Source organism: Dipteris shenzhenensis, chromosome 12, assembly GCF_047967505.1.
Source record: "Dipteris shenzhenensis isolate YYH24624 ecotype China chromosome 12, Dip_SZ_1.0, whole genome shotgun sequence".
NCBI lineage: Eukaryota > Viridiplantae > Streptophyta > Polypodiopsida > Gleicheniales > Dipteridaceae > Dipteris > Dipteris shenzhenensis.
The window spans coordinates 15630932-15643397 of record NC_141607.1 but is presented as its reverse complement, the minus strand read 5'-3'; the positions used below and the strand labels follow the sequence as shown (position 1 = coordinate 15643397).

Below are 12466 nucleotides of genomic sequence, written 5' to 3'. Positions count from 1 at the left end.
TCTTCTCCTCAATCTCCCTTTCTAATCTGTCCCTACCCCTTTTTCTACAGCTCCCATATGAGAAGCCAGTGACCAATAGGTTATTCAGCCATCTAAGGCTGATGTCATGGAGGCCATGCAGCCAAGTAGAGGTTGACTGCTGCACTCCAAGTCTCTATGGATGCAAAGTCTCTCTTGAGTGCCCCTCCATCTACCAGAGTGCCCTACAATGGCTTTGCACTTGCTCATGGAAAGTCATGCTGCTCCTTTGCATGGCTTTTGATATCCTCAAAGCCCATTAATCTTAAGAGTGTTTCTTTCAGGTACAAATTTGTGTGATGACCTCGGTGACCTCCTTCCCTTTGTAAAGCGAGTCTAGATCCATACACCTTCTAAAGAAATCTCCAGCATGGCTACTGCATGCAAACGACTATGGGTAAGTGATTAGACATAGTTGTCCCTGCAAGGACGCTCTAGGAACCTCCTGCTGCATGCTCCTTTCTCCCACAGAATCAGTCTAGTTGCTCCAAAAGGCCATCATGTGTCTCTGAAATCCAAGGTATCTGAAGAGGCATCTGATGTGCTGAACTTTGAGTGGGTTTGGAGCCGAGGAGATGGAACAGAGTGTCCAGAGCAGGAATGTCAGCTTTGCAGAACTCACCCATCTACATTTTTCCTCTTGTCAAGAATCTTGTACCCCTCAAACTTTGTTACCTTTGAGACTTTTTTGGCCGTTTGCTTCCTGCCCATTTGTTCCCTTCAACGACAATCTTTCATCTCTTCTGTTCTTCTTTTGCAGCTTTCCATGTTGATTGCTTTCACTCATCTTGCCTCCTCATTAGCAAAGCAGCTTTGTTCGTCTAGTTTTAGCTGACTCAATAGCAAAAGTTGTTCATCTTAGCTGCTCATTTAGCAAAATCTTCATCTCAATTGCTCATAAGCAACTTTCATCGACGGAATACATCGTCTGAGTTTGCTCATCCACAAACTTTCATACACTAAATCCTTACTCATCTTTGATTGCTTTTCTCTCTCTCGATAGACTCCCAAAGTTTCATCTTTGCTCGATCCAATCACCACACAAGACGTCAGTTTGGATCAGCACCTCATTACTGTGGCTTGCGCCCATGGATACGGTTATATCCGGTCATGTCTCCTAATCCAAGTGCCAGACTCTGGCCTTCCCAAGGCACCCATGGGTCCAGTCAGCCATTCTAAACAGAATCACAAGGATGCCTGATCCATCTGTGGTATGTTGCTCCTCTCATTACTGAGGGTCTTAGATTGCATCAAATGGCTACCAAGCAATCTGTATTGATTGATTGATTTCAGAATCATACCAGCTCTGAACATGAATTTATCATGTACAAATTGATGGATTGAGAATCTGTCATGTGCATGGTGTACCTAGGGTTGGATATTAGGTGAACATGGGTTACGGGATAGAATAGGGCTGGATGGCTATTTTTAGCCGAGATTGCTATATATAGAGATTGATTCATATATAGTGCTCGCTTTATATGGAGGGAGCTATTCATAGCATTGTGCTATCTATAGCGGGCTTCCTTCTATATAGAGGGAGGGCCAGTGCTATTGTGTAGATCAGTTGAGCGCTCCTCAACTGATGGATGGGGCTTGGACCCAGGCCGCGGGACTCTGGCCATCTACATGGCGGATCATAGGTGGTGTATCAAAGGTCCTCTGGACGGGCTCAGGTGGTATGGGACGCTTGGGTTAGATACGGGCCTATGGATGAGTCGAGCTATAGCTCACGTGCTCGGGGGTGGTCGGGAGGATCAAGGCGCATGCGCTATGATTCTGGTTGGATTGAGGACGAGATTCTAGGTTAGTGATAGGGTCAGATCCTGCGGGGTTGTATCAGAATCATACCAGCTCTGAACATAAATTTATCATGTATATTCTTGAAATTACAGCTAGAGATGTTTTGCAGTTGATATTTGTACCCAGATGTAAGGCCAGGTCTCACAGTTATGGGAGCCTTCTAGGCCTTGTAGCAAGATGAGGCCATCCTGAAGTGCTGGAGCGAGAATGGTATGTGGCTCCCAAGGGGAGCTGCCACTTGAAGTGGTAGACTATGCACTTAGAGACCAGCCTGGTTGAAGACTTCACCTAGAAACAAAGCCACCAAGTATTAGGGCTTCAGTCAAACAAAGCATCTGCTAATGAAGAGCTTTAGTAGCTAATGGCTCCCTCTGCAGGTTGGCTTACTGAGTCGTGGTTACTACCTTAATCCTTGTGGGACCATTCATGCGAGTATCATTGACCTTTAATCAGATAGTAGTATTTTTATGCCATGGATTTCTTTACCGCTTGATTCAAATGCTGCCATATGATCCCCACAAAGTATCTGAAATGAACTGTGTGAATTGTTTTGATGTCTTCTTTTGCCCCTTTCAAGCATAGACCTGATGCTGTCATGCAAGTTGACTATTTTTACATATTCGTAAAAGGACAGGTTTGAGAAAATAAATTCTGACCTGATGCTGCTTGCTTCTTGATCATCAGGCAGGACTATTCTGCAATCCTGTTTGGAACCACATCAAAGGACCACTTTGCGAAATGACGAGGATGACATTAGTGTTAATGTTCTGGTGACATCAGGGAGTTTGGTTCCAAGCCTTGCAAAGTGCTTACTTTTTAAATTAGATACGTTCATCTCGGATGAAAATGGTGAGTCTGCCCCCTTAAATGATTAGTAGTGTATTTGGGATCTTTGCATCTTTAAAATGCTCTTTTTACTCAATGTCATCCACAAATGTTGTATTTTGTTCTGTGTATTTGCATCTTTAAAGTGCTGTTTTACTCAATGTCATCCACAAATGTTGCATTTTGTTTAAGACATTTTTTTGTATCAATTGATTTAACAGAAGCAAGTGGTTGCATGTATTATTTGTGTATTGCTTACTGTGCTAGATTGTGATATAAACAACATTGCTCAATCCCACTTCCCCCATCTGTTTATCAAGTGAACTAGTTATCTCTGCTTGAACAGGCTTTGCAGAACTCCTGAAGTTAACAACTTCAGCAACATATGAAAATAAATTTACAGATATTCCTATGAAAACATATTTGGTATAAAGTAAATTTCAAAGTTTTTTGTTCCATATTAAGATATTCTAACTAAAATGTCTTTCATTACTTTGAAGTGTGCCGCTTCATAGTTTTGTTACTACTTTTTGATGCTATAGTTATTTTCACTCTCAAAGGGGAAACGTCATCTTAATAATGAAGGCACATCAGAATAAGTCATAGTTTCATCCGTGTTGTATCTGAATTGATTATGTTATTGCTTGTATCATTTCGGGTTTTGTGATGATTATATCAACACTTTCTTATAAATTCTCTCCTGTTCGATTTCTAAAATTTCATGTAGCAGTAGTTCTCTTACCATAAAAACAACGTTTTTGGATCAGTTAGTTTGCTACAATCAAATTAATCAGACACTTTTTGCAAATTTATTCTAATAGCTAATGCTTTGTTACTCACACAGTTTACAGCTCTGCGGAGGTGGGGAAAATTAAATGTTTTAACTGGATTCAGCAGCGTTACAACAATCCAGGGATCAGGTTTTGTGTGATTGGAGATGGTGTAGATGAGCGCGATGCCGCACAGGCTCTAAGTTGGCCTTTTCTTAAGATTGATATAAAGCCTGATGGCCCCCATCGTTTACCTTCACTCTCTGTACCAATGATTGAGACTTATATGAGAGTCATATATGGGGGTGGTGAAGATGACCCGTAAAATACAAACAGTTGGAATGCACCCCCTATTGGATAAATGCTTTAATATGAGTACTTGATATGTATGCCATTTATGGCTTGCTCAGTGAAGCCAACAACTGGAACTTGGGAAAGGGTGGAAAATGGGTTGAAATAGCCTGGGTTGGTTCCACACTTAGGTAAGGAAAAAGGGTCAAGCTGTTCTAACTCCTGAAGCAAACAAATACCACTTTTAAGAAGCACATTCTTTGTCCTCTTTCTATTGGAGTTAATGTATAGAGTTACTCGATAGATGATGGGTCCATTGGCTCATTAATTTGATTTATCAGTCGTACATATGCCTTCGTGGCCAATTAAGGGCTTTGGGAAGAAGGATCATGAGTGGCGTTGGTTTCAAATTTTGATAATCAATGCAGCACTAGAGATATGTGCTGAATCTCTTCTTATTTTGTTTGAAAGTTTGGGCTACACGCTTTTCGGCAATGAGGCTCATCGCTCAAAATTTATGTAGGAATTAAAATAAAAACACCTCTTTTGTTAATAGAACTATAAAAAGAGATGCATATTTATTTAAGATGCAATTGGGAGCTCGTATAATCTTCAATGCAATGCCGCATAAGGCCTTTTGAATGATTCTAGAAAAGTTCAAAGCTCGTTTGGTGATGAAGATCAGTAAGCAGTTTCTTTGGAAGTATGCATACGAGATGATACGTATGGTAAAATTTTTATGATGAGAGAAAAAGGAGTCTTTGTTTTGGATCTTACCGTATGTTATAAAAAAAACTACCGTTCTCATTTAAGCTAGTGCTTGCCGTAGCACGTCCTTCTTGGCACCCATAATTTGTGCTTTTGGAAGTGGACGATGATCTTCACGCAATTCTTCGTCTATTCTTTTGATTTCATGAAGAGATACGTCTGAAGTTAGGATAAGGTATCACGTTTGTGTTGCATCCATTGAATGTTCAATTGTTTTCTTTCCATGGTTGGATGAAAAATTTTGTGCCTTTGTACCACCCATGGAGGCTTTGTTTGGAAGATTTCTAGATTGTCCTAAAAGTTGTACATTTTTGTGGAGCTTGGTATTAGCTCCATGCAATTCCATACTTGATAATAGATATTCCATCTTTGCAGCACACCATGGAGTGTTCTCATCCTTCATGGTCAAAACAAAGACAATGTGTAAAAGTAAATGCTTTGTAGGTGTACTTTTGCATTAACACGCAAAAATAAACACTTTCAAATGGATTGTTCAGAACCTTTTGAGCATTTCATTTTGGGTTGTTAATGTCATAAATAGGGACGTTTCTTCTCTCTCTTGTCCTCACCATCTTCTCCAAGTGTACAACTCTTCGTTTGTTTGGGCATCTATTCATTAGATCACTTGCAAGGTCTTTCATCCATGATCCGAATGAATGCAGATAAACCCATCTTGTTTATTGCATTTTTATAGCACTCTTTATAGCATAACACTTGTTGGATGCCTCTTTACCTATAACCTCCTACATAAAGTTGTTGGAGGCCTCTTTATAGCATAACACTTGTTGGAGGCCTCTTTATCTATAACCTCCTACATAAAGTTTCTATTACACAAAAACATGGCGGACAAAAACTATAAGAGAGAAGAATCATCTGCAAGGGAAGAGAAATTTTGATGGTGCACACCATGTGGTGTGCTTTCTTGCTCAACAACCAATTGCCAAGCACTCTATAGGTTGCACATACCAATGCCTAGATTGTACCCAAGTGGTCTCTTCTTCTTGATTTGGGTCATTTGTGTACACGAAGTAGCAAGATCATATTTAAGAAGAAGATCGTTTCAACAAATCTACAAGTTCTCATTGCTTGCCCTCTAATGTTCATATTGATGATGGAAAAGATTTCTACAAAGACGTAAATTTTAAGATTCTTCTTGCACAAGTATCTCGTTCAAATTTTGTATACCCACTTTAAGCTTTCTTATTTCTTTTTGCATGTGAAACCTTGTAATATCGTCTAATGGGTTAGGTTAGAATTCAATTTATAAAGAGATAAATATGCCTTTGCAAGCTCTCAGACATTCGCTTGCTGTCCAAATTGGCTAAACTTTAAAGAAAGTAGCCTACATTAGCCACCATAGTCTTTGGAAGTCGCTAGATATCAATTATTCATCTTAATTGTAATTGTATGTTAAACTCAAGGACTGCCAGACTTGTCCATTATCTATGCATGTGTTGCTAAATGGCCTCTCATATGAAACATTAAGTTGCATGTATGCAGCTAATGAGCTTGAGGACAATTGAGCTTGTGCATTAGTCGTGCCTATTTTGCTCGGTGGCCTCTCATATAAATTACCAAGCTACATGCAATCCATGTGGAATATCCAAGAAAAACATTATTATCATCATAGTGTGATGGATATCCTATTATATTTATGCATGGTGCAATTTGAAACAACCCAATGGCCAAAATCAATCATGGAATTCAATTGTCCATGTTGATCATCACCATGTCTTTAATTAATCATATTGATGCCAATGTAGTGGTGGCCTGATTGGCTCAAGTAGCCATACACTAGATAGAACTGTCCATCTTAAACATGATCACATTTTGAGCTAACAATGTTGATCTGGACATCCCTATCTTTGGTTGGAATTTAATTAATCATCACATTCATGCCATCATGTAATTCCAACCATTATGGTGGCCCACATCTTCCAACATAGTGGTTGGACAATGTTGATGATACGATATTTAGAGCCATCAAATTAAACCAAACCAGCCCAATGGCTGGCATCATCCACTATGGTGGCTAGAATTAGATTCTAATCTTGATCATATCCATAATTTTAAGCAATAATCCTATGGCCCACATCAACCATAATGTGGGCTAGGTCATCCAATTTGGATCATAATAATACTAAGAGCCACAAATCTAGTCATGCATGCCAACCTGGTGGCCATCACTCTTTTCACACTCTTATTGTGTCAAGCTTATTTCCTATGCTTTTTCTTTACACTTCTACACTTGTTGCTCTCAATATCACTTCATGAAACCCCTTGCACCTCGATCATCTTCCTTGCAAGCTATGCACCTCAATCTTCTTCCTTACAAGCCCTACAAGCCTTATAATTGGGGCATCTTCCTTGTAAGGCTTTTTACTCTCGAGCCCCCGTCTTGCTCCTAGCAAGTGCTTGCACCTTAGTCTTCTTTCTTATAAGCCAACCTTGCAAGAAACCCTAATGAGCTTACTCCTTGGTACTTCTGTTCATTGTATCTAGGATTTCTCAGAACAACAAAACCTCCAAAATTCTCCATCCACCAGTCTTTAAATCATGCAATTCAATGTCTCCACTACTCTTTGCCGTATCGACCTTATCCAAGCTCTAAAAGAATTAAACACGAAGGAGGGATACATTACCTATTAGCAAAGGAAATTTCAAATAAGTGAAAGCATGATTGAGTAACTACTTGGCATTCCTAGCGGTAGCTTACAGACGAGTTACTTAGAGAATCCATGTAGAAAACATGACCTTTTTGAGGAACTCCCCCATGCATAGGTTGGCAATGATGGAAAAGTCCACCTCTGAGCTTGCTATTAGTAGTTTAGGCTATTTAAAAGGAAACAAGACATTCCTTTCCTAACACTTAAGGAATGTGAAGTACAAGGCAGGTTCAAGCAATAGTAGAGCACTTGCAGGGAGGTCAAGTCTCTTATTCAAAGATGATGTCCAAGAGTATGCTAAACTTGTGAGAGTAGATCCAAATTATTAACTCAATTCACAAACATTAGATAGGAACTAGCCTCAAATCAATAATGCAAAGATGGAAAGAGGAGATGAGGAGGATAGAGATGAAAGCCAACAATTGCAGAATTGACTATAGAATATGAGGGAGAGCTCAGGGAGTGTGCAAAAGACAAGGTAAGAAAGAACAAATCGAGTAGTGCAAGGACACATTAAGGTAGTGTAGGCATGAGAATAAGCTAAAGTCATCCAAGAGAAGTTCAAAAGTTTGTCAAGGAGGAGAGGTAAATAAGATAAGAAATGCATTAGGTACCTAAATCAACAACTAAAGTGCACTGAAATAGATGTAGAGTATGCAAAGGTTAAGCTGAAATCCATGGCATAATATCTTGAGTCTTAAAGGGTACAAAAGGATTCCCTTTATTAATGGCTTCACAACATGTAAAATGCATTGACTATTCAAAAGGATGACATTATAGGCTAGCTTTGAAAGGATAATGAGCAAATCAAAGTAGGGATACAAGAGCTATATGATGGCTTGAGAGCCAAGCATGATTTAGATCAAGAGCAACCATAGACAAGGATTTAGATCAAGTAAAGAGAAACTATAGTGGATCATGTCATGAAGATGCACAATATTGGTGGGATACAAATGAGTATGTACTACTAGAATATATAGTTCCATTGTGCAAGAGCATACTAAGGCTCTTGATAATTTGGAAAAGGCAGTCCTCTAAACTTTGTGAAGCGAGAATAAGTGATTCTCTTATAGGATACCTATAGTGAGGTTGCTAAATATTCCAAGTAGCCTAAAAAATATCTCTTTGGATGGACAATATGGGCTATAGAGGTTATGAAGGACGTCCTTGAATTAGCTTTTTGTAGATGAAAATTCTTTGTAATCAGCACTCCGATAAAATTATTTTGCAGGAATTCTAGGCCAAAGTAGGAACGTGGCCTTTGATTTGTAATTCCTTACGACAACCAATGAATGGAAATTAAAGAATCTACATGCTGATTGTCAAATTTGATATTTAGATAAGGATCAGTGATCCTTATGGGTTTATGTGTCCTCTTATCTAATGCAAATTATTTTTTATTTTAGCTTGAAACTAGTAAATTTATTGCTTGAGGTTGCAAATTTCTTATTTGATTGCTTGAAAATGATGGAATCTTGCTATTGTGATGGCATCTAAATGAAAACGATGGCGAATGTATGATGACTCTGATTCATCCATCAAATGCTCCATATTTGGATTGATTTTTTCTAAAAATTTTAGAAGGTTCGGTTAGTGTCTTTTAATGATGAGAATGTGACAAAGAATGTAGGAGGTCCAAGTTGTCATATCATTGCAAACACATTCTTCTTTCCATTTTTCTTTGTATTTCTCCTAATGTTCGCTAAGCTTCAAAGTCCTACATCCTATCCTTGAATTTAGCAATTGATCAATGTTTGTATCCTCTCAAACATGTTGTGCCGGCCTAAGTTCCCTTCCATGCAATGCTTGTGTAGGGCATTGATTTTGAATATATGTGGCCACTGCTCCCTGGCTAAGCTTGCTGCCCCTTGCTATCTCTTCCTCTTCGACCTCCCTCCCCGTCCTCCCCCTTCGCCTCTCCCCGTCTTCTCCTCCCCTCGGACATCGCCTCCCCCCCCATCTCTTTCACCCCCCACCATCTCTTCCACCCCTCGCCTTCTCTTTGACTTCCCCCCTGCCTTCTCCTCCCGCCTCCTACTTCCTCCCCTCCGCTGGTCTTCCACCCCCCGCCATCTCTGCAGCCCCCCTACCATCTCTTTTGCCCCCTCGCCTTCTCTTCGGCTTCCCCTCGCCTTCTCCACCTCCCATCGCCCCTCGCGTTCCTCCTTCTGTTGCCCCACGCCTCCTCTTCACCTTCCCTGCCTCCTCCTCCCCGCCTTCTCCACCTCCTTTCCCCCGCCACCTTGCCCCACCTCCTTGCCACTCCCTGTCGCCCCATTTCCCCTTTACCGCCTCCTTCCATGCCTTCTCTCTCCTTCCCTTAGCTTGTCCTCTTCTGCTCCCCTCCTCGCCTCTTCTCTGCCTCCTCCTTTGACATCTCTTGGCCTCACCTCGCCCCTCCTTTTTATCCTTTCTCTTCATGTAGCGGGAGCCTTTGTGTTTGTTTGGTGAAAGAAAATCTTGGTGGTGACCCTTGGTCTCTTGCCAGAGGGGCTCTATGGCAGCACCCTCGAATCCCACATCAGTTAAGGTCCTTCTCTCTCCAATTGATACGCAACAGGTACAACAAGCAATTCAGTCCCTCCAACACAAGGCGATTGTTGGCAGAATTGTGGGCCTCACACCCATAAGGAGATGTGCGAGAATGGATCCAAGCAAGCTTGGCACTAGAGGGTGACCACATTCAAGAGATCACGATCTATGGAAGAGGAGTCTTCCTCATCCACTTGAGCTCCCCCAATACTACCTCAACACTTGTGGAGTAGAGCCCCATCCTCCTTGGCCCACATTTGGTGTACCACTTCCCTTGGTACCATGGCTTTATAGTGGAGGACATGGAACACGACACCATGTTCCCCGTTTTTCGATTATGCTCCGCTTCCCAGGGCTCCCAAAGGAATATAGAGCCATCCTCCCCTCCATTGGTCGCATCAAATGGTAGCAGATGATGGGGTCCCCAGGAGCCTAGAGTCCCTCCTAGAGTTGATCCTCCTAGAGACCCTTGAAGGGGGTACACTTCACCACATCGAGTGGAGAATTTTGGGTTACCAGGCTAGTGTCTTCATTGCAGATAGATGGGTCACCTAGCCAAAGATTGCCCCCGCGGTAGCAGCTAAGGCCGGAGCTCCTCCCCCCTAGCCCGATAGAGCAGGCAAAGTCAGTAGGCCAAAGCCCAGCATCCCCTAGATAGGAGGAGCAGGAGTATCAGACCCCTTGGGTGACCCCTTTAGAAGGGGACTGGACCTAGGTTAAAAAGAAAAAGAAACCAAGCAAACAAGCTCGAAAGCGTCGCAGGCAGAGTGCTAGACGCAGAGAGAGTATTTCGAGAGGCACTTGAGGAGGAGCAGTAGTACAAGCCCATACGTAAAGACCCACCCCCCAGCGGCAAGGGCCACTGCTCAGCCAAGTGATCCTCTCGTGATGGAGGTCGAGTATTTGCATTCACCCTTGTATCATTAGCCACCAGCAGCACAGCCCAGGAGCTCCTAATGCTACGATGGTGAAAGTTGTGGGACATTAGCCCATCTAGCAACGGTTGAGGAGGAGCAGATTCAGAGACCTGGTGAGCCTGATTAATGAGGGGGGCCTGTGGTCGCCCCTACTCCCACTCACCCCCCTCCCTTCCCATATCCCTCTCCCTCTCCACTCCCCCCTTCCTCCTGGGTTCCCGCTGCCCCCTCCCCCCCCTCGCCTCTCTTGCTATGGTTATCCTCACCAGCCATCCCCCTCCCTCTGCCTCCCTCCCCCCCCTCCCCTCAGCCCCCCCCACATTAGTAGCTTCTTCAGCCCCTCCCCCTCTCCTGCCAGCGCGGGTAAGGGTAAGACAACACCACTTGGAGGTAATGCTTGTGATCTTGTAGCCTCGAAAAGGGGGTTCGATCAGTGTACTGGGCTCCTAGACACATTAGAAAAAAAGGGAGCTCATTTTGGAGCCTTTTAGGGTTTAGAAAAATAGGCTCTCGATCAATCAAAAGAGTGCCCACATAACATTGGAAAAATACCAAAAACCATGTAAAAAGATAAAATAATTCATATTCAAAATCTTTTTCTTTTATTATGTTTGATCTTCAAAAGATGATTTTCGGTGCAGAATTTGATGATTTTGACATCTCTAGCACGTTTGGAGCAGGCCAAAACCCCCAATTGACCCTGGAGACACCGAAAACTGATGTCGAAGGCCTGAAAAAGGGCAAAAATGCTCGAAATGGGGGATCTGCACTAATACGCGATTTGGCCAGTTGGCCAGTCTATTTTTGGTGTCTCCAGGGTCAATTTGTGGGTTTTGGCCCACTCCAAACGCATTGGTGATGTCAAAATCATCAAGTTTAGCACAAAAAATCAAGGATCTTATATATACATTTAATGTGAAGCCTGAGTACTAGACTGACATTTTTGCAGTAAGTATTCATATTACATAAGAGTTTCATCCCATTTTGGCTCATATGGCCCAACCGGCAATGCCATAAAGAAGTGCTTGTGGCTGCTCGGTTATTGCAACAACGTGATCAAACACCCCTGATACATGTAAGGGATACAAAGTCCCACACTTGGCACCCCTGGCCAAAAGCATAGAGCCCTTTTGAATTTTCCAACTCCCAGAACCAAAGATGGTCTGAAAACCAACATCATCTAAATAACCCGTTGAAATGAGACTCTTGGTCAGCTTAGGCACATGTCTCACATTTTTCAAAATAAATGCAGACCCATTTGCAAAATAAAACTTTATGTCAGCTACTCCTAGTATGTCACATGCATAGTCATTTCCAAGATGCACACAACCTGTCTTTCCATTGTCATAAGTGGAGAACCATTCCCTATGGGGAGTAACATGGAATGAAGCACCAGAATCCAAAATTTAATCCTGGGAATATGCATCATTTGAAGTGGTAAGCAACTCTACAGATAAACTAGACATGAAGAGAATGTCATTGTCACTATCATGTGTGACTGTATTGATCTCCTCGATCTTCACTTTTCCTTTGTCCTCCCTTGGACTCTCTTCCTTCTGATTCGCACCCCAATTTGCATTCTTTTTCTTATCCTTTTGCTCTATTTTAAGCTTTAGCAATCCTTTTTCATGTGGCCCTTCTTGCCATAATAGTGACACTCAATCTTCCATGCCTTGGACTTGCTACGGGACTTCCCTCTTTCTTGAAACTTCCCCCTGGACTTGCTACGGGACTTCCCTCTTTCTTGAAACTTCCCCCTGGACTGTGATCTGCTCCTTTGCACATTTAAGGCTGCATCTTGCTTGTTGCCTTCCATTGACTTCCATCTAATCTCCTCGGCCAACAAGCTACCAACCACATCATCAAAGTTCAATAC

At 42.1% G+C, this 12466-nt stretch overlaps 1 protein-coding gene across 4 annotated transcripts in view; it reads left to right on the top strand.

The window, feature by feature from the left end:
- Nucleotides 1-4172, top strand: part of EYA (eyes absent-like protein) — a 59993-nt gene extending 55821 nt beyond the window's left edge. For all 4 annotated transcript variants that reach the window (XM_087383011.1, XM_087383012.1, XM_087383010.1 and 1 more), the window contains 2 exons: nt 2506-2670; nt 3491-4172. In XM_087383011.1, coding sequence (XP_087239137.1) covers nt 2506-2670; nt 3491-3741 — 416 coding nt within the window. In that variant the 3' untranslated portion in view covers nt 3742-4172. The remainder of the gene's footprint in view (nt 1-2505; nt 2671-3490) is intronic.
- Nucleotides 4173-12466: the final 8294 nt, after the last annotated feature.